Source organism: Phasianus colchicus, chromosome 20 (genome assembly GCF_987193195.1).
Source record: "Phasianus colchicus chromosome 20, bPhaCol1.hap1.1, whole genome shotgun sequence".
Classification (NCBI taxonomy): domain Eukaryota; kingdom Metazoa; phylum Chordata; class Aves; order Galliformes; family Phasianidae; genus Phasianus; species Phasianus colchicus.
The window spans coordinates 6,313,716-6,340,195 of NC_143455.1; the positions used below are offsets into that span (position 1 = coordinate 6,313,716).

Here is a 26,480-nt window from a genome sequence, read left to right on the forward strand (position 1 = left end):
ATGGATGCTCACCCTGATGCTGGATGCCCAGTGGCACCACAGGCAGATCCCTTGTCCTTCACCCTGCTGAGCCCTGTGATGTCCGCAGCCCAGTGGGGGTGATGCAAGGCGTTATGGGGTTCAGTGGGGTTGTGGGAGTGGGGTGGTGGAGATGCAGACCCCATGCAGGGAGTTGCCCCAGCGTGTGCCCATGTCCCCACATTGCCCTGGGATGGCCCAGACCCTGCATCCCCCTGTCCCTGGGTCAAGGTGACTGCCATCCCCTGAGCCCTCTGCCTCCAGCTCCAGCTCACAGGCAGAAAGGATTAACGAAGGAAGCGAGAAAACAAGCAAACACACGAGGAAAACCCAAACAAACCGAGCTGCTGATCTGCAGCTAATGAAGCAAATGGGCTCTATGCAAATCACTGCCTGGCTCTCACCCGGCTGTGCCGTGGCGGGGACGCAACCTGCCTGCATCGGCTTAACTCAGCACGGCGTGTGCTGCCCGTCCGTGGCTCTCTGAGGGGATTTCGTGTGTTGAGAGGAGACTTTGGATGCCTTGTCTGCAATTGAAGGCTGCCGGTGAGGAAGGCAAAGGACCAAAATTAGTTATGATGGGCATAAATTGAATTTTAATAGAGATGTAGGTGGCGCAGAGCCAGCCTGCTCAGGCAGTGGGAAGGTGGTAATTAAAAGTTAACGAGTTTAGAAACAGAGTAATCCTTGGAGAGGGGAGAGCTGGGGCTGATGGCTGGGAGTGCGGAAGGGATGCTGGGGCTGGGGGTACCTTGGTGGTGTGGGGTGCAGCCAGCACCTCATATGGGACTGGCACATACCCACATGTCCCTGCTCCTTGGGACACCCCCAGGGCCCGTAGCAGCTCACACCTTCTTGCCAGCAAGGCCACTTGCCCAGGGAGCCACGCTTCCTGGCCAAGGCAGTGTCATTGAGCCTTCGGCCTCAGCATCCTCCCTGCTCCTCCCTGCGTCCCTTCCTGCAGCAGTGCATCCCGGCTGCACCTCCAGTTGCTCCCAGCCCTGCGCCTTTTACTTGTTTTACCATTTTGCCCCATCTAGCCATTTTCCCAGGAGCTGGGGCTCATACCCCCTCAGCTGCCCCTGTCGGTCTGCTTGCCTGGACGAGCTTGCTCCCACGTTGTAAGGCGAGGAGCTGCTCTCTCCCAATTTGGCAGCGTGTTTCCATAGCAACTGCCCTTTCCTTCCCGCAGCAATTCAGCCGCCAGCTTGCGACGGAGCGACTCGTTGGCGTGCAGTGAAGGGCAGGTGGGGAATGGGCTCTGCAGGTCCCTGGTGCCGGGCCAGCAAAGGACAAGGACATCCCTCTGAGTGCGGGTGGAGCTGTCCTGCTGAGGAATATCCCGTGGGAGCACGAGGGATCTGGGACCAGCCTGGTTCTGTGCATGCATGGAGCAGTCCCTCACTTGGGAGCATCCCTGGGGACCATGTGTGTGTGAAGCCGTGCTCTCTTGGGAGCATCTCTGGGGACTGCAAGCAGTTGGGGATTGCAGGGTGGTGGGGGCCAGGCTGGTTCTGTATGTGCATGGAGCCGTCTCCTCGGGAGCATCTCTGGAGACCACAGGCGGGAGGGGACCACAAGTAATGGGGACTCTGCACACACAGAGCCATCCCCCCATGGGAACATCCCTGGGAGCTGTAGGGAGGCTGGGGACCCTCCTGGCTCCACGTGCAGGCAGATCTGCGTCCCCCTTGGGAGCACCCCCAGGGGACAGTGCGCATGCACAGAGCTGTCCCCTCCTTGGGAGCATCGCTGGGGTCTGGAGACCAGCAGTGCCATCCCCACTTACATCCTCCATCCATGGGATGCGTGGGGGTGGCTCTCCCATGGGACCCAATGCCTGGGCACCATGGAGTGTGTCCATCCCTTATGCTCTGCTCCCATGCCCTGGCACAGCAGTACTGCACTCTCCAGGGCCATCTCTGTTCTGCACCATTGCTCTGGTGCTGGGCTCTCCCATGAGCTCTCTCCACAGCCTGACTTCTTCTCGTACCAGGAATCATAACATGCAAATCAGGCAGCTCGATGCCTTTAATGAAATCCTCCGAAGGAAAGCGTTTCTCTGGTGAATTGAGGATATTTATTTCTCACAGCAGAAATTTAACATGCAGATTAGTTAGGTCTGGTAATTCATCACATGAGATTGTCCTATTAAGGACTGCATCGAGTCCTGCTGCCTTTGGAAATTGCCTTACACACAGATTACCTCTGGACAGACTCCCGTCCATGGAGAAGCATCTCCTATCTGCTCAATCAGCCCTTTTTCCTTTCCCCACATCCATCCATGCCCATGAGGAGCCCAGCAGCTCCAGAACCCTTTGCCAGGAGCTCAGGAAAGCAAAAATCCAGCTCTGACACATGCCAGCCTCAGCACAGCGCTGCTCACCTCACTTCTCCAGCAAAACAACATCTGCACCACCGATCCTCCCAGCGCTCCCCTTGGGCAAAGCGCAGCCTCACGTCTCCTTGCCAGGATTCCCCCCCCCCAGCTCTGTGTTGGTTTGCATGGCGAGGGCTGACCCAGGAGGGACAGATTCATCCCTCTGCAGACAGATTCATCCCTCCGCTCTGACCCTTTGCTGGGTTGGGATGGGTTGGGGTGTGTGTCCCTCAGGGATGCAGGGAGCGCAGTGTGATACAAACCCAGCTCACTGCCAACTATATGGCCTTCAGAGGCTCCCAGTTATTTGAAAACTGTACTTTGTCCTCAGTTTTTGTAAAAGATAGAGCCAGGACCCCCCTACAAAGACACAGCTTGGGGGCATGTAGGGTGCTCTACCCCTGCCCCCCCAATGCTGTGACACTGCCCACCAGGAGCACTGTTGCTGGCTGCTGGGTGAGCTCTGTGCCAGCCCAGGTGTGAAACACAGCCTGGGGCACTAATTGCCATTCATTAATATAATTAACAAGAGTTGATGAGCAGAGGGAGGGGGGAGGTTGCAGGCAGGCTAAGTGAGTGCTGTACCCTGCTGTGTGTTGGGGCTGCTTGTGGCTGTGGTGTGTGTGACAGTGCAGCACTTCAGAATGGGTAGGGGCAGCTTGGGGGGGGACTTTGCTGGTGCCCCTGGATGCAGGAGCTCCTTGTTAATTGGCTCAGGGCTCCAGCAGGGCCCATGGAAGCAGCAATTCGTGGAGCCCTTGCAATTCCATCACCTGAAGGAATCCTTTCTGGTGTGCAGTGAGATGATGGCTCCAGCCACATGTGTCCAAACAGAGCCCTCTCCGATTGGGAGCTAATTGAGATTCAATAACACGCTTAATGGGGGCTGATGAAATACTGGGGGGTGTATTTAAGCTGTATTGAGCGGGAGCCCAGCGCAGGGTGAGGTGCTGGGGCACATGGCTCGGGCGCTGGGAGTCGTTAAACCTCTGCTAAGTGTGTTTAATGCTCACTTGACATTTCATTATCACACAGTAACTATTCAAATACATGTCCCCTCTAGAATTAATTAGTCGTTATACAGGATATTAATCAAAGGGGGCCGTGCCAGCGCGCTTCTATCCAAAATCTGATCCAGCTGTTGCTGTTACTGTGCTGCATTGGAGGAACTGCACAGATTTCTGTACTCTTCTGGCTTTAAATCTGATGGATCAAATCCTTTGGCTGGTGCTTTTCCCGGCCCCTTTCCACCCCCTCAATCTAATAATAATTCTGCAGTGTCAGCCCCACGCTTCTCAGCAACCCTACAATAAAAGAGGCACAAGCATCAGCCAGGGCTGGGGCAGGGCTGTGCTGAAGTGTGGGAGCCCTGTTAGTGACACTACGGTAACAAAGCAGTGTGCTGGGGAGTAGAGCAGGAAGCATTTTGGGGGCCCTGTGCCTGTGGTGTTGGTGCTGCCAATGCCTTGCCAGGGTTGTGGATGAGAGGGGCTGTGGCTCATCTCGGTGCTGTGCCATGTGGGCACCGCAGTGGGAAGATGAGGAGGGGTCCCTGCACAGGCACCCATGGGAGGTGTGTGTGGGGGGGTGTCTTTGGGGTTGCTTTTCCTTTGGGGTGCCCAGTGGCATTCCCTCTGTGGTGAATGGGTGTGATTTCTGTGCCCCAGATTGAAAGCAGCTGCTTCTTTGGGATTGGGGTTAGGGCGTTTGCAGCTCTCATTCTGGCTGGAGCCCCATGGGGGTTGGGAAGCTTCCATGTGCACAGCTGAGCTGCTGACGGGAATGGGGGCAGGCACCTCTGGGTTGCATAGATGGATGGAGAGGATGTGGTTTCTGATGTGATCCCATCCATCTCCTCCTGCTGCTGGCAGCTCTGTGGAGCTGTGGTCCCCTGGCATGTGGCTTCTGGCTTCAGGGTCTACGGTGTGAGCGTGGCACAGCCGCCTCCTGACTGAGCCTTGAGACTGTGGCTGTTTGCCATCTCGGCATGTTTTGATGCGTGGGTCATTTCTTGCTTCAGAAGTGCTTTTCCCCATGCACAATGCCTTGTCAACCTCTGTCCTTAAAAGCAAAACAAACAAATACTGAAACAGAGGCGTCAGCAGCCAGGGATGCTCTGGGAGTGGGGCAGGACCTCTATCCCTGCCTGAACCCATGCAGCACATGCCTGTGGGCAGAGCAACTGGGTTAGGTCAGCTTTTGGGTGCTGCAGCCCCCAGCTGAAATCAGGGGGGCCGTGCACCGCACCCTTTGTGCCTCCCTGCTCCTCCCACCCCGTGAGCAGCACAAATTCAATCCCTGTCCTCCTGTGGCCACGCTCACGGAAATTGCATCGGAGCGTTGTGGGATGGAGGCTCTGCAGAAGCCAAGTGGCAGAGAACAAAGTCTCTGCTCACGTTGCTTAATAACTGCAGGCCAGACTGCGCCCGGTAATTGATTTCCTTTCTCTGGGCTATTTTCATCCGCTTAGGTGTGTGCAAAGCTGGTTGCTGTAATAGCTCCTCCAGCTCCAGCGGCACGGGGCCAGGGCTCTGCTAATTGGGCTCGTGGGGGCGAAGCCTCCCCGTGCCCATAGGGGGATGTGGTGCTGCAGAGGGGATGTGTCACATCGGGGGGGTGCTCTGAGCATGGTGGGGGTGCGGAGGGAAGGCCAGGGGGTTCCGTGCATGGGGCTCACGTGAGCATCGGCTGCCGTCCGTCTGTCTGTCCGTCCGTGCGTGTGGTTGGGAGTCGCGGTGCGTGCGTGTGATTTATGGGCGAGGACAACACAAGGAGAGCGTGCCCATTATTTCTGGTGTCCGCATCCGTTCCTGACAGCTCCCTGGAATTGAAATATCTTATTTAAAGCCTGCAGGGATCGTTTTAAATATCAGCCGTGACACTCAAGGACTCGTTCCCAAAGGGCATCCTCCCTTCCAGGTGGGGACGGGCAGTCCCTGGCACGCAGTGTGCCCTTTGCTGGGGCTGTGTGACCCCTCCCCCTCTCATGTCCCCTTTTCATGAGAAGATGGGACCCCTCCAAATCCTGCCCTGTCCATGCCCATATGGGTGGCAGTGTTGTGCTGTGCAGGGGCTGCCACCACCACCATGCTTGGCAGTGGGGATACGGCTCTTCCCAGCAAGTTCACCCCTGCACGCCCACATCTTCCATTCCACACCCAGATCCCATAGGCACTACCTCTGTGTGCAAACCCAGCCTGGCCCTGCTCCACAGCACAGCTGTCAGGGCATCCCCAAAGTAGCCTGGGGGCCAGACCCCGGAGCCCACAACTCCCATGTGCAATTCCTGCACATGGGGCAGGGGCTGAGCACCCACCCTGGCTCCGGGGCAGCCCCCATCCCAGCTCCCACACCAGGAGATCCCCAGCAGAGGAGACGTGTTCCTCATGCCTTATGAAAGTTTAATTTACGCTCTGTTATCAAAAGAACAAACAAAGCTCTGCTGCAACAGCCTGCGGCGTGCTTTAATGCAAGATTGGATTTCGGGCGAGGAGGGTTGGAGCTTTCTTATTTATTCCCTCTCCACTTTATCTCAGAGCACTCCCTGTTCGGGAGGCAGCGATGCAGAGCTGTCCCCCATGGGGCTGCTGTCTGTGAGACTGGGGGAGCTGCAGTCCATTCTGGGGGCATGGAGCAGATGGGAGTGTCCACCCCAGGGACATGGAATGACCCCTGGTGGTCTGGCGATGGTGGGGTGATGCTGGGTGGTGGTAGACGAGTGAAGATGTGGTTATTCCCTTTATCTGCTTATCAGCTTGCAGGTCTGGTGGCTGATAAGAGCAGCCACGAGGGCAGTGGGACTGATAAGGTGGCTCAGCTGCAAAGCGATGCTCAGACTCTGGGTGTGTATGGGGCTGGGGAAGGGCTTTGGGCAGCTGGGATGCTCCGAACCCCCAGGACAGCCCCAGTGTCCAGCATCTGTGCCTTGATGAGGCTACTGAAGCTGTGTGTGTGTGTGTGGGAAGGGGCATCCCAGGCAAAGTGTTCCCACGTTGGTTTCATAGAGGAGGTGGAAAGCAGATTCCAGGCTATGTCTCTGCTTTTGATGGCTCCAAACCATGCAGGTGGGAGGGGGATGGACCAGGAAGGAGCATGGCCATGTGCTTGGCAACATAACTGTGAGCCTCCTGGGAAAATGGGTTAGGGCTAGAGTTGTTCCTGCAGCATGCATGGCCTTGCCTGCATGCACAGAGGGGCGCATTGCACACGCACACACACACACCTCCAGCAGCCGCTTTTTGGGGAGGGTGTCAGCACCTGGTGCAGCAAGTGCAATGCTGGCTGGCCTGGGACCTGCAGCCTCTCTCGGGGGCAGTGTGCTGAGTGCCCCCCAATCCTGTAGGTACATGATCACCTCGTTGGACCGCACGCATGCTGGGTTCTACCGCTGCATCGTCCGCAACCGGATGGGAGCCCTGCTGCAGCGCCAGACCGAGGTGCAGGTGGCCTGTAAGTGACAGCCATGGGATGGCACACTGGGCAGCCCTGAGCTGGGAGGGGTGGGAGCAGGAGGGGCTGCACCGGGGGGGGAGGAAGGGGGGTAGGAGATCAGTGTGGGGGTTATCGGGGTGCTGGGGATGGTGGCTCTGTGTCCCCTCTTTGCCATCCCTTCCCTGTGGGATGCCCCCAGTCCTATCCTCATCAACCTCTACACGACAAATCAAGGAGCTAATGGGAAATTAATAAGGCAGCTGCGCTAACAACTAATGATAATGGCAAAGTCGTTAAAAAGAGATTCTTTACATGTTTTTAATTACAGCAATTAAGGGAAGTCAATAAAAATCCCCCCACTTCCCATTCTCAATGCACCCTGCTTCGTTTCTGCTTTTCTCAGCTGTGCAGGGCAGCGGTGCCACTACCATGTGTGTGGAGCCAAGGTTATGCTTTGCTTTTCCCTGCAGCGATTGACGAGTGGTGCCAGGGCTGAGCCCTCCTTACTGAACCCACAGCACGGTCCCTGTAGGTGATGGGGCTAATCAGCTCCGAGTTCTGCAAGGATGGCTCTTGAGATGAGGGGAGAGCAGAACCCAGCATGGTCCTATTGCATCTTTGTGGGGAGCCCATCCTTGTTGCCTCCAGCCTGCTCCTTGCTGGGGATGGATCCTGCTGGGTCCCCATACTGCCGCTCACTGATGCTGCTCTCTCATGTGTTCTGCAGACATGGGGAGCTTTGAGGACAGTGAGACAGAGCAGAGTGTGTCCCATGGGGAGGCAGCTGTCATCCGGGCACCCCGCATCGCCAGCTTCCCCCAGCCCCAGGTCACCTGGTTCCGTGATGGGCGCAAGATCTCCCCCAGCAGCCGAATGTGAGTACCCACCAGTATAGCCCAGTACCTCCTCAGTGTCCCCTCAGTATCTCCCCAATGCTCTCCCAGTATCTCCTCTGTGTCTTCCCTCTCCTTTCCCACTATCTCCTCTGTATCCTCCCTACATCTTCCCAGTACTTTCGCAGTACTGCCCTCCCTATACCCCCATACCTCCCCAGTATCCCCCCACTATCTCCCCAGTACTATCCCAGTATCTCCCCTGTGTCTTCCCAGTACTCTGCCAGTACCCCCATCCCAGTATCCCACCAGTATCCCCCTAGCATCCAGAGATAGTCCATTTCCCTCGGCTGCCGCCGTCCTTGTTCAACCAGCAGTGAGGATGTTTAACAGATGTCTTGAGATTGTTGCACTAAAACCCAGGGAGGGACTTGGCGACTGTTTGTCATTAGGGAAATAAATTTAACAAAAAAAAAAAAAAAAAGAAAAAAAGAAAAAAAGAAAATAGCCTTGGGGGAGGGAGGCAGGGGGAGCTCAGCACGTGCCGGGGCAGCAGCTGATGTGGAGGAGCATGCACAGTGTGTGCATGTGGGGTGTCCCTATGGGGCTGCATGCTGAGCCCATCGCTGGCAGCGCGGCGAGCGGGAATTGAATTTGTAACCCACATTATGCAGGAATTGAACCGGTCTCTTTTCTATTTGCAAAGCAGGATTGAGGAGATAAAACTCCTTTATCTCATATTTAATGGTAAAATATATTCCACTCTCCCCCCCCTTCCTCCCCCCCCCCCAACCCCAAACCATTTTATGTTTCCAGCAGATTGGATCATTCCTGTAAGAATAAATAAATAAATAAACTGGGCCCTATTAATCTGCACTATCCACTGTGCTCCGTGGATGCTGTGCATGGGAGGGTGGGTGGGCAGTGTGGGGCTCAGTCTGTGGCTCATTTGTAGGGTCAGTGGCTGAGCTGTGCATGTGATGGGCACATATTTGGGGTCGGGATGGTCTGATCCCATCTATACCCATGGGACGAGGAAATGAGGGTCCCGACACATCAGCTGTGTCCCCATTGGGTGTGGGATGGTCCGATCCCATCTCCCCCCATGGGGTGGGGTAATGAGGAGGTCCTGATTGATCCTCTTTTATTTCACATCCCCTATGCCATGCTCACCCCACAGAGCCATCACACTGGATAACACCCTCGTCATCCTCTCCACGGTGGCCCCAGATGCGGGACGTTACTACGTGCAGGCAGTGAACGACAAGAACGGGGACAACAAAACCAGCCAGCCCATCACGCTCACCGTGGCCAGTGAGTGCCCCGCTCCCCCGGCGCCTCCTGGCTGCCACCCACCTTTAATTTGCAGTAAATCTCTTTGGAGGCTCCATTTCTGCTGACTTAACGGTTTGGCTGCCTCCAAATTTATTTAGGCACTTTGGGCCGTGCTGCAGACGGCAGCCAGCGCTAATTGTAGCACCAGCAGAGCCCATCTCCCTGTGCCATCCTAATCGTGGTGCTGCTGGGGTGCCCTTAGGTGCTGGGATGGATCTGGGACAGGATGGTGCTAAGTAGCCCCTTTGCTGCCCTGCTGTTGCCCCTGTGCTGGTCACAGACCACTCTTGGTCCGTGTTGCTCTAGATCAGCCTCAATCTATAGGAGAACCATCTGCCTCCTGCCCTCTGGGTCCCCTCTCTGGTACCTGTCCAGGTGATGACCCCATCCTAAGGAACATGGTCTCCAAGTGGCACTGGTCCTCTTGTCCCAGCTCCTGCTGTTCTCTCCATGGCTGCTGTTATGCCTTCCCATGCAGGGCTGTGCCTGTTCCCCTTTCCCTCCTGCCCCATTAATCAGCTGCTCCGTACCTTGGCATCCCGGTGCGTAATAAACAACTTAGAGCCCATGTTTATGGATTCAGCTATATCAGCAGCTTTCACGACGATCACATTTTTACAGCGTCTACATGAGGGTTTTTTATTGTTGCAATTATTTTGCTTTATATACTCCCTTCTCCTCCTTCCCTGCCAGCTGGTGCCGCGCAGGAGCTGCTGTATGGGGTGGAGGCTGTGGGGTCACAGGATCCTATGGGAGGAGAGGGTGAATGGGGAGCTGAGAAACTCCCAAATGCCACTGTGATGGGCTGGGTGTGCTGCAGGAGAGCAGAGCCTTGCGGTCCCTGCCCCCCATGGTATATAGAGGGGGGGTGCTGATGGCTGTCACTCTGGCCTGCTTCTCCCCAGACGTGGGTGGCCCCGCCGATCCCATCGCACCCACCATCATTGTCCCACCCAGGAACACCAGCGTGGTGGCCGGGACCTCAGAGGTGACCATGGAGTGCGTGGCCAACGCCAGGCGAGTAGCAGCGGGGATGGGATGGGGCTGGGGGACCCCCATCAGCTCTGCAAACCCAGGGGTGAAGTGTGCCATGGGGTAGAAGGAGGTATGGGACATGGGGTAGAAGGAGGTATGGGACACAGGGGGGCTGGCTCATGGCATCCTCCTGCACCCCCCCTCCCCAGGCCACTGATCAAGCTGCACATCATCTGGAAGAAGGACGGTGTGCCCATCTCCAGTGGCATCAGTGACTACAGCCGCCGGCTCACCATCCTCAACCCCACGCTGGGTGACAGTGGCTACTATGAGTGTGAGGCTGTGCTGCGCAGCAGCAGTGTGCCTGCTGTGGCTGAGGGTGCCTACCTGTCTGTGCTGGGTGAGGCAGTGCCGTGCATGCAATGAGTGAGGCCGGGCTCAGCCCCTCAGGATGGGTGTGGAGAATCCCAGTGCTAACGCTGCCTGTCTCCGTGTTTCCCTTTTGCAGAGCCCCCGCAGTTTGTCAAGGAGCCAGAGAGGCACATCACAGCTGAGATGGAGAAGGTGGTGGCCATCCCGTGCCAAGCCAAAGGTAAACTGCACTCTGTGCCTGTCGTGATCTCGTACCTACCATGTCCCTATGCCTGACACAACCTGGTCCTTTCAGGTGTGCCACCTCCCGACATGGCCTGGTACAAGGACGCATCCCTCATCCATCCGGAGCAGCTGTCCCGCTTCCAGCTGCTGGCAGATGGCAGCCTGCAGATCAGTGGGCTGCTCCCTGATGACACTGGCATGTTCCAGTGCTTCGCCCGCAACGCGGCCGGAGAGGTGCAGACCACCACGTACCTGGCTGTGACCAGTAGGTGTCAGCCCCCCTGTCCCGGAGCCCAGGATGCCCTGCATGGGATGGGACCCCCTAGACAGGGACAGACCCCTTTGCCAAGACTAAGCACTGGGAAGAGCTTCATGGGTATCTGTGCATCTCTTTGCTCCATAGGCATCGCCCCCAACATCACGAGGGGTCCCCAGGACAGCACGGTGATCGATGGCATGTCTGTAATCCTCAACTGTGAGACCTCGGGGGCTCCACGCCCAGCCATCACCTGGCAGAAAGGTACAGGGGTTGGGGGCATGCCTGCATTGTTCAGGGGGTCCTTGGCAAGCTCGTTGCGCAGGGCTCGGCCAAACCTTCATCGTCCTGGTTTGGTCCTGAGCACGTGGCCACTGGGCTTGGCTGATGGCGGTGAGTGACAGACCGCCTTGTGTCCCCCAGGGGAGCGGATCCTGGCCAGTGGCTCGGTGCAGCTCCCGCGCTTCACCCTGCTGGAGTCAGGCAGCCTGCTCATCAGCCCGGCACACCTGGCTGATGCCGGCACCTACACCTGCCTGGCCACCAACTCCCGTGGTGTAGACGAAGCTTCCGCTGACCTGGTGGTCTGGGGTAAGGTGCCTGCATTGCAGGTAACACTCTGCTAGGTGCAGTGCCAGGGATGGGCACTAGAACGTGGCTGCTCTGCTTGGAGGGATGCTAAGACTTGCACCCATGTGGCAGCCTGTGACACTGTCCCCAGTCCTATTAGCTGGGTGGCTCTACCCCTGCACCAGCACCTTGCAGCCCCTCAGGCAGTGCCGTTCCCTCATCCTTTCCCCCCACAGCACGGACACGCATCACCGACCCACCGCAGGACCAGAGTGTCATCAAGGGCACCAAGGCCTCCATGAGCTGCGGCGTCACCCATGACCCCAGTGTGGATGTCAGGTGGGGGTCGGGGCCGGGGGATGGAGCAGGATGCGCTCTGTGCTGGCACTCAGTGGTCCTGCAGTGCCACCTGGTGCCGTGTGCACGGGGATCCTGGCACCGGGTCCCCCCTGCCGGGAGGCTGCACGGTGCCAGGACCCCGTTGGGTTCCCACCTGGCACAGGTACGTCTGGGAGAAGGATGGTGCACCACTGGGCACGGAGAGCGGCCCCCGGCTGCGGCTGGACGAGGCGGGCACGCTGCACATCTCCCAGACCTGGTCAGGGGACATCGGCACCTACACCTGCAAGGTGCTCTCGGCTGGTGGCAATGATTCACGCAGTGCCCACCTTCGTGTCCGGTGAGACCCCCCACCCCATGGGTGCTGTGTGCCCTGCTGTGCCCCCAGCCCTAACCGCCGTGTCCCCCGCCCCGTCCAGGCAGCTCCCCCATGCCCCCGAGAGCCCTGTGGCCATCTTGAGCCCCCTGGAGAAGCGGGCCATCAACCTGACTTGGGCCAAGCCCTTCGATGGCAACAGCCCCCTGCTGCGTTACCTCGTGGAGATCTCTGAGAACAGTAAGGGGCTGTGCCCACCTTCCAGACCCTGGGGTTGTCCCCGTGGTGGTGGCTCAGCTGTCCCCATCTGGAGATGTGGGCTAAAGCCTGGTCTCTATCATCACACTGGGAAGGGAAGAGATGCTGCGTGGAGCTTGAGGACTGTGGGACTGCTCAGCCAGTGGGCAGGGGATGCAGGAACCTTGAGAGCTGTGTTCTCTACCTGCTTACCACTTTCTCCCCACAGATGCACCCTGGACAGTGCTGCTGGCCAGCGTTGACCCCGAGCTGACATGGGTGGTGGTGCGGGGATTGGTGCCTGCACGTTCCTACCAGTTCCGCCTGTGTGCTGTCAACGATGTGGGCAGGAGCCAGTTCAGCAAGGACACAGAGAGGTGAGTGGCAGTGGGGGGACATGTGTCTGTGGGTGGGCTGAGTGCTCATCCTCACCTGGTGCCCCTCAGAGTGTCTCTGCCCGAGGAGCCACCCTCTGCACCCCCCCAGAATGTCATTGCCAGCGGCCGCACCAACCAGTCCATCATGATCCAATGGCAGCCACCTCCTGAGAGCCACCAGAATGGTGTCCTCAAGGGCTACATCATCCGGTAGGTGCCTGTGGGGGAGCGCGGGCACCCTGTCCCCACTGTCCTGGGGTGCAGTGCTGATGGCAGCTGGTCCCTAGATACTGCCTGGCCGGGCTGCCCGTGGGCTACCAGTTCAAGAACATCACCAATGCTGATGTCAACAACCTGCTCCTGGAAGACCTCATCATCTGGACCAACTATGAGATCGAGGTGGCGGCGTACAACAGCGCTGGCCTGGGGGTGTACAGCATGAAAGTGACAGAGTGGACGCTGCAGGGAGGTAGGCAGGGCTGGGCAGGGCTTGGTGGTAGCACTAGTGGGGTGGGGGCTTGGCTGGCCCTGCTGTGCCACAGGGGTGATGGGGATGGGCTTCAGGAGGATGGGTGGGGGGTTCCAGGGATGAGCATAGGGACCAAGCATTGGGCATGACCCCAAAATGAGGTGCCTGGGTTCCCTATGCTGAGGGAGGAGACCCAGTAGAGCCAGAGCTGCTGCCAGCATGCCCTCCATCCTTACAGTGCCCACTGTGCCCCCGGGCAACGTGCAGACTGAGGCCACCAATTCCACCACCATCCGCTTCACCTGGAACCCCCCCAGCCCCCAGTTCATCAACGGCATCAATCAGGGCTACAAGGTGAGGGGTTACTTGCAGATCTCCCTGAAAAGTGTGCAGCAGGAAGCCCCTTGGCCAACCCACATCATGCAGCGTGACTCCTCCTTGCAGCCCCCCCCAGATATCTTAATGGATTCCAGCCCAACTGTTAAAACAATATTTACTGAGATTTAACACTTGCATGGTCTTGGAGTCTCTGTAATTAATTGCAGTTTGCAATTAATTCAAATTTACGTTAATTAAATTGAATTGAAACATTAAACTTGTTTCTTAATCCACTCAAAAGAAGTTCAGGAATTTAATTGCCGCTGAATGAGATAACCAGAGCAAGTAGGATATTTAACATTCTTATTAAATGCCACTTAGTATTTTTGATTAGTATTTTTAGGGCCTAATTAGTATTTAATTAAGTTGCTATAGGCTATCTTGCACAATACCAATTAAATGCCCAAACATACTTCCTAAACGAAGGCAAGCTGGTGATTACGTGCTGTTATCAATGGGAGTTAATCACCAAGTGTGTGCTCCACATCGGCTTGTAAGGGTAAACACGTACCGGTTAGACAGCACCAAGTGCTCCCTGCATCATTAATTGATATTTAATCAACGCTGAATAAATAAAGGGGGCTGGGGACGCTCGGAGGATGGCGCTGGTGTGGTGGGGACCATGGTGTCTGTCCAAGCACCTTCTTACCTTCCAACGTGGAAGGGTCCTTTCCAACTTGGGATATTCTGTGATTCTGTGATTCCTGCAGCTTATCGCCTGGGAGCCTGAACATGAGGAAGAGGCGATGGTGGTGACGGTGCGACCCAACTTCCAGGACAGTGTCCACGTGGGTTATGTGGTGGGGCTGAAGAAGTTCACTGAGTATTTGACATCAGTGCTGTGCTTCACTACGCCGGGGGACGGCCCGCGCAGCCCGCCCCAGCTGGTGCGCACCCACGAGGACGGTACGGGGAGGCTCTGTGCGCCCCAGGGTGGCAGTGAGCAGCCCAGTGATTTGGGGCTGGTCCTGCTGGTGCTGGGGAGGATGTGGCACGGGGTGCCCATGAGCCCTGGGAAGCCCTATGCCTGGGGAACCCGCTCCGTGTGGGGTCCTGTGGGCTCCCGTGGGTGCGTGGCTGCGTGCTGAGCCTGGGTGTCTTTGGGCAGTGCCTGGCCCTGTGGGACACTTGAGCTTCAGTGAGATCTTGGACACATCCCTGAAGGTCAGCTGGCAGGAGCCCCTGGAGAAGAATGGTATTCTGACAGGTAGGGATGCTGAGCCCCAACTCTGCAGCATCTGCCTGCATCAACCTCACAACATCTTCCTCCGATCCCTGACCTCACAGCAACTTGCCCTCCAACCCCGCAACATGACCCAGCCCCACAGCATCTCCCTATGCCCTGCTCAGCCCCACGGGGTGGGTGACTGGGGGCTGATGGCACGGGGTGTGCTTCAGGCTACCGGATCTCCTGGGAGGAATACAACCGCACCAACACACGGGTGACCCACTACCTGCCCAACGTCACGCTGGAGTACCGTGTCACCGGCCTCACTGCCCTCACCACCTACACCATCGAGGTGGCTGCCATGACCTCCAAGGGCCAGGGCCAGGTTTCTTCCTCCACCATCTCCTCGGGAGTGCCACCAGGTGAGCGTGGTGGTGTGGGAGCATCATGGGATGCAGTGGTGTTGGGGACAAGCAGCTGGTGCCACCCACCCTGCACTGTCCCTGCAGAACTCCCTGGTGCCCCCACCAATTTGGGCATCTCCAACATCGGTCCCCGCTCCGTTACCCTCCAGTTTCGCCCGGGTTATGATGGCAAAACCTCCATCTCTCGCTGGCAGGTGGAGGCACAGGTATGGGATGGCTGTGGGGTGGCAAAAGGGGTGCCAGGGGGTCAGCTCACCCCACTGCCTTCCTGCAGGTGGGCCAGAATGGTGAGGCTGAAGAGTGGGGGCTCGTCCACCAGCTGGCTAATGAGCCTGATGCCCGCTCCATGGAAGTGCCCAATCTGAATCCCTACACCTACTACAGGCAAGTGGCCAGGGCTGTGCCATCCTTCCCAGGGGACCAGAGCACCCCTCTCCCCGCTGTGACCCCGCTCTCCCCTCTCAGTTTCCGCATGCGGCAGGTTAACATCGTGGGCACCAGCCCCCCCAGCCAACCCTCCAGAAGGATCCAGACCCTGCAAGCCCCCCCGGATGTGGCACCTGCTAATGTCACCTTGCGGACAGCCAGTGAGACCAGCCTGTGGCTGCGATGGATGGTGAGGGTGGACCCTGAGGGTCTGCACCCATGGGCACAGTGCCCATTGGGGCAGCCTGGAGTGGCTGTAGGACACTGGGAATGATGGTGACTGTTTGTGCCAGCCCCTCCTGGAGCAGGAGTACAATGGGAACCCCGACTCGGTGGGCTACCGGATCCGCTACCTACGCTCGGATGGGCGAGGGCGGGCAGTGATGCACACCATCCATGACCGTGTGGAGCGAGAGTACACCATCGAGGACCTAGAGGAGTGGACCGAGTACCGGGTGCAGGTCCAAGCCTTCAATGCCATTGGCTCAGGGCCCTGGAGCCATTTGGTGCTGGGACGAACGCGGGAGTCAGGTACCAGCAGCTCCCACCGGCTCAATGCTGACCTGCACTTGTTCTTAGTGCTGACCTTTCATTGTCATCTCCCCCAGTGCCCTCCTCTGGCCCCAGCAATGTGTCAGCACAGGCCACGTCTTCCAGCAGCATGCTGGTGCGATGGAGCGACATCCCTGAGGCGGACTGCAACGGCCTCATCCTGGGCTACAAGGTGAGCAGCTACACCAGCCCCAGTGCCTGTGCCCTGCCCCAGGAGCCACAACTTGCCCGGGCTGTGCTATCTCTGAGATCCTGTGCTGCTCCACCCTGGGGGACCCGGGAAGCCCGGCTGTGTCACGTGGGTTTGTTTCAGGTGATGTACAAGGAGAAAGATTCAGAGGCACGTGCCCAGTTCTGGCTGGCAGAGGGCAATGCGTCCCGCAGTGCCCAGCTGACAGGGCTGGGCAAGTTCATGCTGTACGAGATCCGCGTGTTGGCCTTCACCAGGATTGGGGACGGCGTGCCCAGCCGGCCCCCTGTCCTCGAGAGGACTCTGGATGATGGTGAGTGCCAGTGCACAGAAGGGCAGAAAGATCCCAAGAGAGTGAGGGGGGTACCCAGGGTTCCTAAGGTCATGCCATCCCATCTCTTCCTATCTCTGCTCCCTGGGGCTTCTCTAACCTGGACACACAGGATGCCATCCCCAGAGGATGGGGACGGTTGTTATCTGCATAGGGCCGGGCATTTTGCACTCACTCGTGTGCTACATGGTGAACCTCACCTCTCTCATTCCAGTACCTGGGCCTCCTGTGGGGATGCTGTTTCCTGAAGTAAGAACAACCTCTGTGCGCCTCATCTGGCAGCCGCCTGCAGCCCCCAATGGCATCATCCTGGGTAGGTGGGAGCTGCTGTGGCCATGCCATGATGCTCTGTGGTGGGATGCAGAGAGCCTGTGGGAGCCAGGAGCAATATGGGAGAGGCAGAGGCCAGCTCCCTGCCACCTTTGAGCATCTCAGAACCCATTGCCCCCCACATCAGCAAGCTCAGCCCCAAAAATAGCAGGGAATGATTCCCTCACTGCTGGTTCGGAGTGGAGCAAGGATGGAGGGGAGGCAAAGGGGACTGCTGAGGGGCTGTCCTCCATGGTGCCACCCCCATCCCTGCAGCGTACCAGCTCACCCACCGCCTTAACACCACCACGGCCAACGCGGCTGTCAGCGAGGTGCTGGGCCCCAGCACACGGCAGTACACGGCCACTGGCCTGCAGCCCGAGGCCACCTATCTCTTCCGCGTCACGGCACAGACCCGCAAGGGCTGGGGAGAGGCAGCTGAAGCCCTCGTGGTGACCACAGAAAAGAGAGGTATGAGGGGGTCCAGCCTGCGGCTCGGCATGTCGGTGCTGTGCCCGCAATGCTCCCAGCTCCCTGCCTCCCCCAGATCGCCCGCAGCCCCCCAGCAAGCCGCTGGTGCGGCAGGAGGATGTGCGTGCCCGCAGTGTTCTTCTGTCCTGGGAGCCGGGCAGTGATGGGCTCTCCCCTGTCCGCTTCTACACGGTGCAGACCCGTGAGCTGCCCAGCGGTGAGTGGGCACTGCACCCTGTTTCCATCAGCCATAATGCCACGGCCTTCATCGTGGACAGGTGAGGCACGGAATGATGCCAAGTCGTGGTGGGGTTGCTGAGGGATGGGCTCTGCTTTGAGCACTCGACCAGTGCCTCGGTTTCCCCGCCTGATGGGAAGTGCTTGCAGCATGGTTGTGAAGCACTGTGGGAGGGATGGAGCCCAAGGAATGCCTACTGGCCTCACCATCCCCATCCTGCTCTGTTCCCATGCAGGCTGAAGCCCTTCACCTCCTACAAGTTCCGTGTGAAAGCGACGAATGACATTGGGGACAGCGAGTACAGCGAGGAGTCAGAGTCACTCACCACCCTGCAGGCAGGTCAGTGCCCGTGAGGGCTGGGGGTGGTGCTGTGCCTTCCTGCATGGCACTGACATGGTAGCATCAGGTGTCCTGCATGTCTCTGAAGCCTTATCACCTGCTTCTGCCCCGCAGCCCCCGAGGAAGCCCCCACCATCCTCTCTGTCACCCCACACACTACCACATCCGTGCTCATCCGCTGGCAGGTATTGTCCCCGTGGAGGTGGCACCGAGGGGTGGCAGTGCCATGCAGCACTCCATGGCTCTCCAAGGCTGGGCACTGGGTACAAGGCACCCTGCTGAGGCTGGGGACAGCCATCTCAGGGGGTGCTGGCTCAGAGCAGCCCCTCACCTTCCCCACTCTACAGCCCCCATCTGAGGACAAGATCAATGGGATCCTGCTGGGCTTCCGCCTCCGCTACCGTGAGCTGCTGTACGACAGCCTGCGTGGCTTCACCCTGCACAGCATTGGCAACCCTGGCGCCACGTGGGCTGAGCTCACCCGTGAGTGTTTGTGGCCTCGGGAAGCACAGGGACATGTGGGGCACAGTGGTGGTGGGTGGGGGACAGCAGGGCAGTGTCCTGCATCACACGCTTTGCACCAGTGTTCAGTGCTGGGTACCATTCTGGAGCCCAGCTGTGACCTGTAGAGCTGTCACCTCTGTGCCATCGAGTCAGACTGTCTCTAATGTGCTGTGCTGTGCTGGCTGAGTCCTGCTGTGCTCAGACCCCTCTGTGCCTGTCAAACGTGTGTCCATACGTGTGCATGTAACACGGGTGTCTGTATGATGTTCCTTCTGTGCGTGTGCTGCCATCCTCAGGCCCTGGAGGGAATGGGGTCACAGCTGCTTTAGGAACAACGGGGACATGAGGGATGAGGGTAGAGCCCAAGACTGCTCCCAGCAGCAGTTGATCCCCCATGGGGACCTTGATGCCCAGATCCTGCTTGTCCCACTCATGGGATGGGGGGACTGAAGGGCTCCTCAGTGCTGTGACAGCCCTCAGAGATGATGGGCTCCTTACGGGGTACTGTGGATGGGAGGCAGTGCTGGGAGAAGGACTAACACTGCTTGCTTTCACCACTCCGTGCCACCCAGCTGTCTACACCGTGCACAACCTCAGCGAGGTGTCCCTCACCCAGTACGAACTGAACAGTAAGTCACTGCTCCCTGTCCTCCCACACTGCCACCCCCTGTGTCTCTCCCCTCTGTCTGCCTGTTCTATGAGGTGAATCCTCATGTTCTGTGTCCAGGGGACACCTCTGCTTGTCTGCTGCCACTGCCCCTTGGGAATACTCTCCTGTTTCCTGGAGAGGGGTTTTCTGTGGGGTCCCTTGGGAAGGTGGCCTTCTGCTCACCCCCATCTCCTCTCTCCCCACAGACCTGAGCAAGCACCGGCGCTACGAGATTCGCATGAGTGTGTACAATGCAGTGGGTGAGGGACCCCCCAGCCCTCCCCAGGAGGTCTTTGTGGGTGAAGCAGGTGAGTTTGCCAGAGGGGGCTGGAACATCCTGGTACCCCATTCTGCCCTGCGTCCCTATGTCCTCCTTGCATTCCCTCTTTACAGCCTTAATGGGTCATTGCATATCGAGGGGGGCTTTTCCCCCACCTTGGTCATAGCTGGGCTGTGACACTGCTCCCTCCTTCTGCACAGTGCCCACTGGAGCACCGCAGAACGTGGCCGTGAAGGCAGCCACTGCCACCCAGCTGGATGTCACCTGGGAGCCACCACCTGCCGAGACCCAGAACGGGGACATCCAGGGCTACAAGGTACCAGGTTCCATCACCTGAGAGTTGGCACTGAGCTGGGGCTGCGGGACACTGGGGCCACGGGGAGGACGTGGGGAGGTGCTGTGCGAGTGTTGTCGGAGGGTGCTGGGTACCCTGGTGAGAAGCTGGGTACCTGGCTGGGTTCCCAGGAAGATGCTATGCGTGCCGACAGGGAAGGGATCTGGGGACGTGCCGGGTGGCCCTGCCCGCCTCTGAGCACCAGAGGGCGCCTTCGGTCCTCGGATGCGCTCGGTCCCCGATGCGGGATGCTGCTGGGGATCTGATAGGGTCACTGATAGGGATGCAGCCGGGCTGCCCTTCCTTACACTCTAGATCCGCATCCATTATGATTCCTCCTTCCCAATCCTGTCCTTTGAGATTTGGGCACAGCTCAGAGGTGATCCCAGCACTACTGATGTGCAGTGCAGTGATGCTTGTCCCTGAGCCAGCTGCGAGCAGCGGTCTGTCTGATGCCTGGCATTGCCTGGAGCCATGCTGGAGGCATGCTGGAGGGGGACTGGGTTTTCTTTCTGGTATACCCAGAGCTCTAGCCACTCCAGGATGGGGGGCTTAAAGTAGGGCTGTGCCAGCTGGCTGAGCACCACAAGGCTTTGGTGGGGAAGAGGAATGATTTGGCATCACTCACACCAAGCTGGGGTGTCAGTGCCACCTCTTCTGAACCTGCAGATCCACTTCTGGGAGGCGCAGCGGCAGAATGAGAGTGCACGGGTGAAGACACTCTTCCTGCCCGAGACTGGGGTGAAGCTGAAGAACCTGACGGGATACACCTCCTACTGGGTCAGCATCGCTGCCTTCAATGCAGCTGGAGATGGACCCCGCAGCACCCCAGTTACGGCCCGGACACAGCAGGCAGGTGGGGCCATGGCACAGCTCCACAGGGCAGTGCTGGGGGCTGATGTGGTGTTGGAGGCTCCTCAGGAGCACTGAGCTGTCCTTGCCCTCCCCCCCCACGTTCCCTTGCAGCCCCCAGCGCCCCCGGCTCCATCCGATTCAGTGAGCTGACCACCACATCAGTGAACGTGTCCTGGGAGCCACCACCGCTGCCCAATGGCATCCTGGAGGGTTACAGGCTGGTCTATGAGCCCTGCATGCCCGTGGACGGTGAGGGCACAGCGGGGGCATCCGAGGGGACTCGGGGGGGTCCCGGCTCAGCGTCCATCCCTGCAGGTGTCAGTAAGATTGTGACGGTGGATGTGAAGGGGAACAGCCCGCTGTGGATGAAGGTGAAGGACCTGGCTGAGGGCATCACCTACCGGTTCCGCATCAGGGCTAAAACCTTCGCCTATGGACCGGACGTTGAAGCAAACATCACCACAGGGCCAGGGGAAGGTAGCGGGGGGCTGTGGGAGTGCTGGGGTGACAGAGGAGCTATGGCTGGGGACACTTCCCCGGTGCTCACCCCCCATGTGGGTCCCATGTGGGTTGTCCCCTTGTGCCACCAGCTCTGCTCTGGGTCCCCAGGTGCCCCTGGCCCTCCTGGAGAGCCCTTCATCTCCCGCTATGGCTCAGCCATCACCATCCATTGGACGAGCGGAGACCCCGGCCAAGGACCCATCACAAGATACGTCATTGAAGCTCGGCCTTCAGGTACTGCAGCTCCACCAGCGGTGTTCTGGGCTTAGGGAAACTGAGGCAGGGAGCACCAGCTCTTTCTGGACATGCGGTGGGCTGGGTTAGGGGTTAGGAGCTGGTGTTGGCCATATGCTTGCCCTGAGAACGATAATAAGGGATAGATGGAAAGGGTTCAAGCAGTTCAGATTTCACAGTCATAGAAGTCATGGTGTCCCCTCAGCCAGGGGAATTGGACCAAAGAGCACTGAGGCCATCCTGAACTGGGGGGGCTGCTGGACAAGAGTCCCCATTTCTGCAGCAGGGAGCTGGGGGCACAGCTGCTCTTTCTCCTCTATCCTGGCACTAATGACTTCTCCGTGCTGCGGATCACAGCACAGATGATCTGGCCGATTGTTAATGGGGAGCTGGTGCTGTGTGGTTGTGTGCTCCCCAGGGAGCTGCCTTGCCCTTGACCATGAGGGGGGTGGTGATAAATCAGCTCTGTGGGATGCTGCGGCATGTTAATGATGCTGCAGCGAGCGAGCTTGGCTCCAGATGGCAGAGGGCATGCTCCCAGTGTGGGTGTGGGGAGGAGAATGGGAGAGGGGCTGCAGATGGACATGTTCCCTGCCTGGGTTTTAAGGGGAAATCAATTCACCCTCCCATCCCCTTCTCTCCTCCAGATGAGGGGCTCTGGGACATCCTCATCAAAGACATTCCCAAAGAAGTGACCTCCTACACCTTCAGCATGGACATCCTCAAGCAGGGGGTCAGCTACGACTTCCGTGTCATTGCTGTCAATGATTATGGCTATGGGACCCCCAGCACACCATCCCCCTCTGTCTCAGGTAGCCACAGTGGTACCCCCAGGGGATGCTGTCTCCTCCTGCTTATCCCCATTTCACGAGCTCGAGCCTCCTGGGGTCCCCTTATCCATACCAGTTTGCCCAGCCCTGCCAGTCCCTTTCTGATCCCCTCCCATGCTGTGCCCCAGCCCAGAAAGCCAACCCCTTCTATGAGGAGTGGTGGTTCCTGGTGGTTATTGCCCTGGTGGGGCTCATCTTCATCCTCCTGCTCGTCTTCGTGCTCATCATCCGCGGGCAGAGCAAGAAGTATGCCAAGAAGTCAGACTCGGGTGAGCGCTGGGGTTCTGCTGTCCTGGGGTGGTGACAGTGGTGGGGATCTGCTGGGGACATCAGGAGGGATGATGTGCCTGTGTGATGGGGAGGCTGCGTGCTGGGCAGGGAGAAATTGTCTGGGGGCTGCAGAGCCCTGCCCCATATCAGAGTCTCTCTAGGGCATCCCTGCTTGCTTTTGGGGTCTGAGTGGGGTGGTGAGCACCCAAAGCAGCATCCAGCGTGCCTCAGGGTGACTGCTCCAGGGCTCTTCTGATGTCCCAGGAAGTTGCTGCATGCTACATGGAGAGTGCTGGGAGCTGAGGATTAAATAAACAGCTTGTCTTGCTGTCAGCTGTGGAGTCAGGGCAGCTCAGGGGCTCGGCAGAGGTCACTGGGATTAGTCAAACACAGCCCTGTTTTCTTAGCTGTATCAAGGGCTCAAATTGTGGGGAAAATCCAGACCTCCTCGTTAAGCAAACAGCCACTGAGCTGGAGGCAGCACAGCAGGGCAGAGTGTGAGCCAAAGCTTGGCTCTGCTGGGGGCACAGCATGGGTGTTCCCAAACTGCACTGTCCTCAGCGTGGCCATGGGTTGGATAGGGGATGGGGCTGAATCACCCCATGCTGCTTCCCCATTTGGAGGGCTCAGGGAGCCTGAAGGATGCTGAGTCCCTGTCCTACAGGGAATGGCTCTAAGGCAAACGCCCTGACCCACGGTGAGATGGTGAGCCTGGATGAGAGCAGCTTCCCTGCCCTGGAGCTCAACAACCGGCGCCTTTCCGTCAAGAATTCCTTCTGCAGAAAGAATGGCATCTACACTCGGTAGGGGCCCATGCCATGGGGCTGGTCAGACATCGTGCCCATGGGCACAGTCCTGGGGGGCTCTTGCTGTGTTCACGGGCATCCTGCTGTGTCCCTGAGCTGCTCCTGTGCTGAGCACCTGCCTGTCCCCAAGGTCCCCGCCGCGCCCCAGCCCCGGCAGCCTGCACTATTCGGATGAGGATGTGACAAAGTACAACGACCTGATCCCTGCCGAGAGCAGCAGCCTGACGGAGAAACCTTCCGAGGTCTCCGACTCCCAGGTACCACTGCACAAACAGGGCTGGGATGTGGGGGTTCAGGGGCTGGGAGAAAGATGAGCACTGCTGGGAGCTCTCCTTACGCATCTTCCCCACACCATGCAGATCCCGGGGCGTGTTTGGGAACAGCACTGCCTGTCCCGTGCCCCATCCTGCCCTTAAGCAGTGCTTCCCCACGGCCTCGCGGCACAGATCCAGTGGGAAGCTGGCACGGCCACTGATCCGTGTGCAGGGGATGTGGCACTGCAGGGGACAGTGCGGGGTTGGGGACTGTCCTGCTGCCCGATCACTGATGGCAACGGCCGCAGCTCTGCCAAGCCTGCAGAATGGCACTGTTGTGTCCTCGTGGAGCAGCGGGCAGCTGTGGTCGGGCAGGAGCACAGCCCTCAGGGAGCACTGAGCATCCCCCCAGGGGCCGGATGCTGCAAAGCAGCGACAAAGGGGAGACCGAAGGCTGGGGGTCGGGAGGGAGGTCCCTGCGGCACAGCCCTGTCCTCAGGCAGGGTCAGCCCCGAACCCCCCTTTCTCCACCCACACTGATTCCTTTGGCGGATCCCAGCCCCGCTCCCTTCTGCGGGGATCGAGTGTCTTTGAGGAGCTGTGAAGAGCGGCGAGAGCCGAAAGCTGGCGCGGTGCTGCTTCCCCGCCGCCCCTCAATGGGCCCTTTGTGCGCGCCGAGGAGAAGCTGAATCCAATTACCGCGAGCAGGAGGCAGGCGGCCGCCCGCCAGCACCCCCGTCCTCACACCCAGGGGACAACGGGGCCCCAGGGCCACGCAGCCCTTTTGTGCGAGGTTTTATTTCGCTTTAGCAGAAAGCAGAACCGCCCCTGCGGTGCTGCAGCCATTCTCACCCCCTCCATCTTTTGGGAAAGCTCTCCCCATCTTTGATGATCGTGATGGGTCCCTTCCAGCTTGGGGATACTCTGTGATGCTGTGGCGATGGGCGGCTCTGCCCCACGTTCACTCTTTGCACTGTCCCTTAGGGCAGCGACAGTGAGTACGAGGTGGATCCGGGTCACCAGAAAGCCCACTCCTTTGTCAACCACTACATCAGTGACCCCACCTACTACAACTCGTGGAGGAGGCAGCAGAAGGGCATCTCACGGGCGCAGGCGTACAGCTACACCGAGAGCGACTCCGGGGAGCCCGACCACACACCCCTCTCCAACAGCACCTCCACACAGCAGGGCAGCCTCTTCCGGCCCAAAGCCAGCAGGACTCCCACCCCACAGACCCCCGGCAACCCCCCCAGCCAACCTGGCACCCTGTACCGCCCACCCAGCAGCCTGGCCCCCGGCTCCAGAGCCCCCATTGCTGGGTTTTCCTCTTTTGTTTGATATTTAAAGGGGAGCAGAAGAAAACTACACGAAACAAAGGAGCAAAAAAACAAAACAAAACAAAAATATGAAAAAAAAAAAAAGGAAAAAAAAAAAAAGAATCCAAGAAATCAAGGAAATAAACGTCAAGGTGGAGAAGAGGATGGAGATGCTGAGAGCCTGAGGAGGGGCTGCTCAGGTTCAGGCTTTGTCCTTTTCTCAGCAGGACTTGGAGCAGGATGCCAAGGGACAGTGCTGGAGCTGGGGGGCAGAACCCAGCTCCCCTTTTTGGCCAAAGCTTTCTGTGTTGAGGACTCTTTGGCCGGAGGCTGCAGAGGGGCCCTGGATGTGCTGTGTGGGCCCAACTTATGGGTCCCACAAGGATGCAGGAATGGGTGGTGATGCAGAGGAGACTGTGTGGGGAGAGGGTTCTGTCTGTGTAAACCTCTGGGGGTGAAGCCCCCAGCCTGGACACTCTGAGAAATGGGGCCAGCAGCCATGTGGACAATGAATTGCCCTCTTTGTTCGCCCCTGGCCCAGCACAGCCCCCCAGCAGAGCCCCCAAGGGTGCAAGTGGTGCTGATGTCTCCTATGATTCGCACCCTGGAGAGGACTCGGTGGGGTGATGCAGTGACCGTGGCCGCTCCTCTGCCTCTCTGGCAGCGTGGAGGTGTTTTTATTTTAATTCTATTTTGTGCAGAGGCCTGGGAGCCTAAGGGGCACACAGTGGTGGTGATGCCCAGGGTGCTCTGGGGCTGGAGAGGGGATGGTTTTGGTGCACTCTGCATAGCAAACCTCTCCCCTCTTCTATTGCCTGTTGGTGAGCCAGGCACCAGCTGGTGGGGCTGCACCGAGAGATGCCAATAAACAGCCTGAGGATGATCCTGTCTCACCTGTCTGTCACCGTGCTGCGCTGGAGAAGGAGCCAGTATGATTTGTCTGTCCATCCTGCTGCACTGACAGTCAGCCCTATGGCACAGCTCAGCACACAGCTCCCTGGTGTTCTCAATAGGACCATGGGGCTGGTGCCCAGTCCTTGCCTGGTTGCTGATGAGGAGTGTTTGTGCAAGTGCTGCTTCTGGGGACCGGATGGAGCTGGGTGCGTGATGTGATGCCCTCTCCACCTTTCCCCTGGGCTGGGGAGGAATGGGGGATGCTGCTCTCCAGCCATTGCCACCTGTGGGAGTGTTGTCCCTGCTTCTTCTTGTAACCATGTCCCGCAGCCAGCAGAGAGCAGGGGGCATTGCTGGCAGGTGACTCATCCAACCTACTTTGGAGCTGACACAGGCAGGGGCACAGGGGCAGTGGTGGTGTCTGTTCCATGGGCAGTGAGGAGGGAGATATCTCCTCACTTGAGTGCCGATGTTGGCAGGGGTGGGCTGGACAAATCCTGCTCCTTTTTTGTTGCCTGGCTTCAGTCCCAGCCTTGGGCAAGGGAATTCTTGCTCCCTGCAGGGTTGTGCTGAGAAGCCAAGCAAATCTGAACATCCCATGCAGGGGCTCCTTGGGAGCAGCTGTGAAGCAGCCAGCATCCAGAGCATGCCCCCATTGCAGGGCCAGAGGATGCACATCCTGGGGATGGAGATGGTCTCAGTTCCAGTGGTATTAGTGGCACATCTTGCCCGTGCTGCCTCAATTTCCCTGTGGCACAGACACAACTCAGCCAGCTGCTCTGTGCTGACCTTG

At 58.6% G+C, this 26,480-nt stretch overlaps 1 protein-coding gene across 4 annotated transcripts in view; it reads left to right on the forward strand.

Annotated features, from left to right (window-relative positions):
* Positions 1–25,676, forward strand: part of SDK2 (sidekick cell adhesion molecule 2) — a 42,057-nt gene extending 16,381 nt beyond the window's left edge. The window contains exons 3-45 of one of the 4 annotated variants that reach the window (XM_090121829.1): positions 6,741–6,847; positions 7,557–7,704; positions 8,843–8,976; positions 9,903–10,014; positions 10,182–10,372; positions 10,481–10,564; positions 10,640–10,834; positions 10,973–11,089; positions 11,249–11,416; positions 11,632–11,734; positions 11,898–12,074; positions 12,154–12,290; positions 12,517–12,664; positions 12,734–12,874; positions 12,952–13,133; positions 13,372–13,487; positions 14,222–14,417; positions 14,620–14,718; positions 14,910–15,101; positions 15,189–15,310; positions 15,379–15,488; positions 15,570–15,720; positions 15,824–16,061; positions 16,139–16,254; positions 16,396–16,585; positions 16,818–16,916; positions 17,189–17,383; positions 17,460–17,661; positions 17,857–17,960; positions 18,075–18,145; positions 18,308–18,443; positions 19,037–19,093; positions 19,320–19,421; positions 19,594–19,709; positions 20,397–20,583; positions 20,694–20,831; positions 20,898–21,059; positions 21,192–21,317; positions 21,965–22,129; positions 22,276–22,416; positions 23,082–23,220; positions 23,354–23,480; positions 24,462–25,676. In XM_090121829.1, the coding sequence (XP_089977955.1) occupies positions 6,741–6,847; positions 7,557–7,704; positions 8,843–8,976; positions 9,903–10,014; positions 10,182–10,372; positions 10,481–10,564; positions 10,640–10,834; positions 10,973–11,089; positions 11,249–11,416; positions 11,632–11,734; positions 11,898–12,074; positions 12,154–12,290; positions 12,517–12,664; positions 12,734–12,874; positions 12,952–13,133; positions 13,372–13,487; positions 14,222–14,417; positions 14,620–14,718; positions 14,910–15,101; positions 15,189–15,310; positions 15,379–15,488; positions 15,570–15,720; positions 15,824–16,061; positions 16,139–16,254; positions 16,396–16,585; positions 16,818–16,916; positions 17,189–17,383; positions 17,460–17,661; positions 17,857–17,960; positions 18,075–18,145; positions 18,308–18,443; positions 19,037–19,093; positions 19,320–19,421; positions 19,594–19,709; positions 20,397–20,583; positions 20,694–20,831; positions 20,898–21,059; positions 21,192–21,317; positions 21,965–22,129; positions 22,276–22,416; positions 23,082–23,220; positions 23,354–23,480; positions 24,462–24,815 (6,295 nt within the window). In that variant the 3' untranslated portion in view covers positions 24,816–25,676. Of the gene's footprint in view, positions 1–6,740; positions 6,848–7,556; positions 7,705–8,842; positions 8,977–9,902; positions 10,015–10,181; positions 10,373–10,480; positions 10,565–10,639; positions 10,835–10,972; positions 11,090–11,248; positions 11,417–11,631; positions 11,735–11,897; positions 12,075–12,153; positions 12,291–12,516; positions 12,665–12,733; positions 12,875–12,951; positions 13,134–13,371; positions 13,488–14,221; positions 14,418–14,619; positions 14,719–14,909; positions 15,102–15,188; positions 15,311–15,378; positions 15,489–15,569; positions 15,721–15,823; positions 16,062–16,138; positions 16,255–16,395; positions 16,586–16,817; positions 16,917–17,188; positions 17,384–17,459; positions 17,662–17,856; positions 17,961–18,074; positions 18,146–18,307; positions 18,444–19,036; positions 19,094–19,319; positions 19,422–19,593; positions 19,710–20,396; positions 20,584–20,693; positions 21,060–21,172; positions 21,318–21,964; positions 22,130–22,275; positions 22,417–23,081; positions 23,221–23,353; positions 23,481–24,461 lie in introns of those variants that run through there. The other 3 variants (XM_090121828.1, XM_090121830.1, XM_090121831.1) reach the window with 3 other exon arrangements.
* The last annotated feature ends 804 nt before the right edge of the window (positions 25,677–26,480 follow it).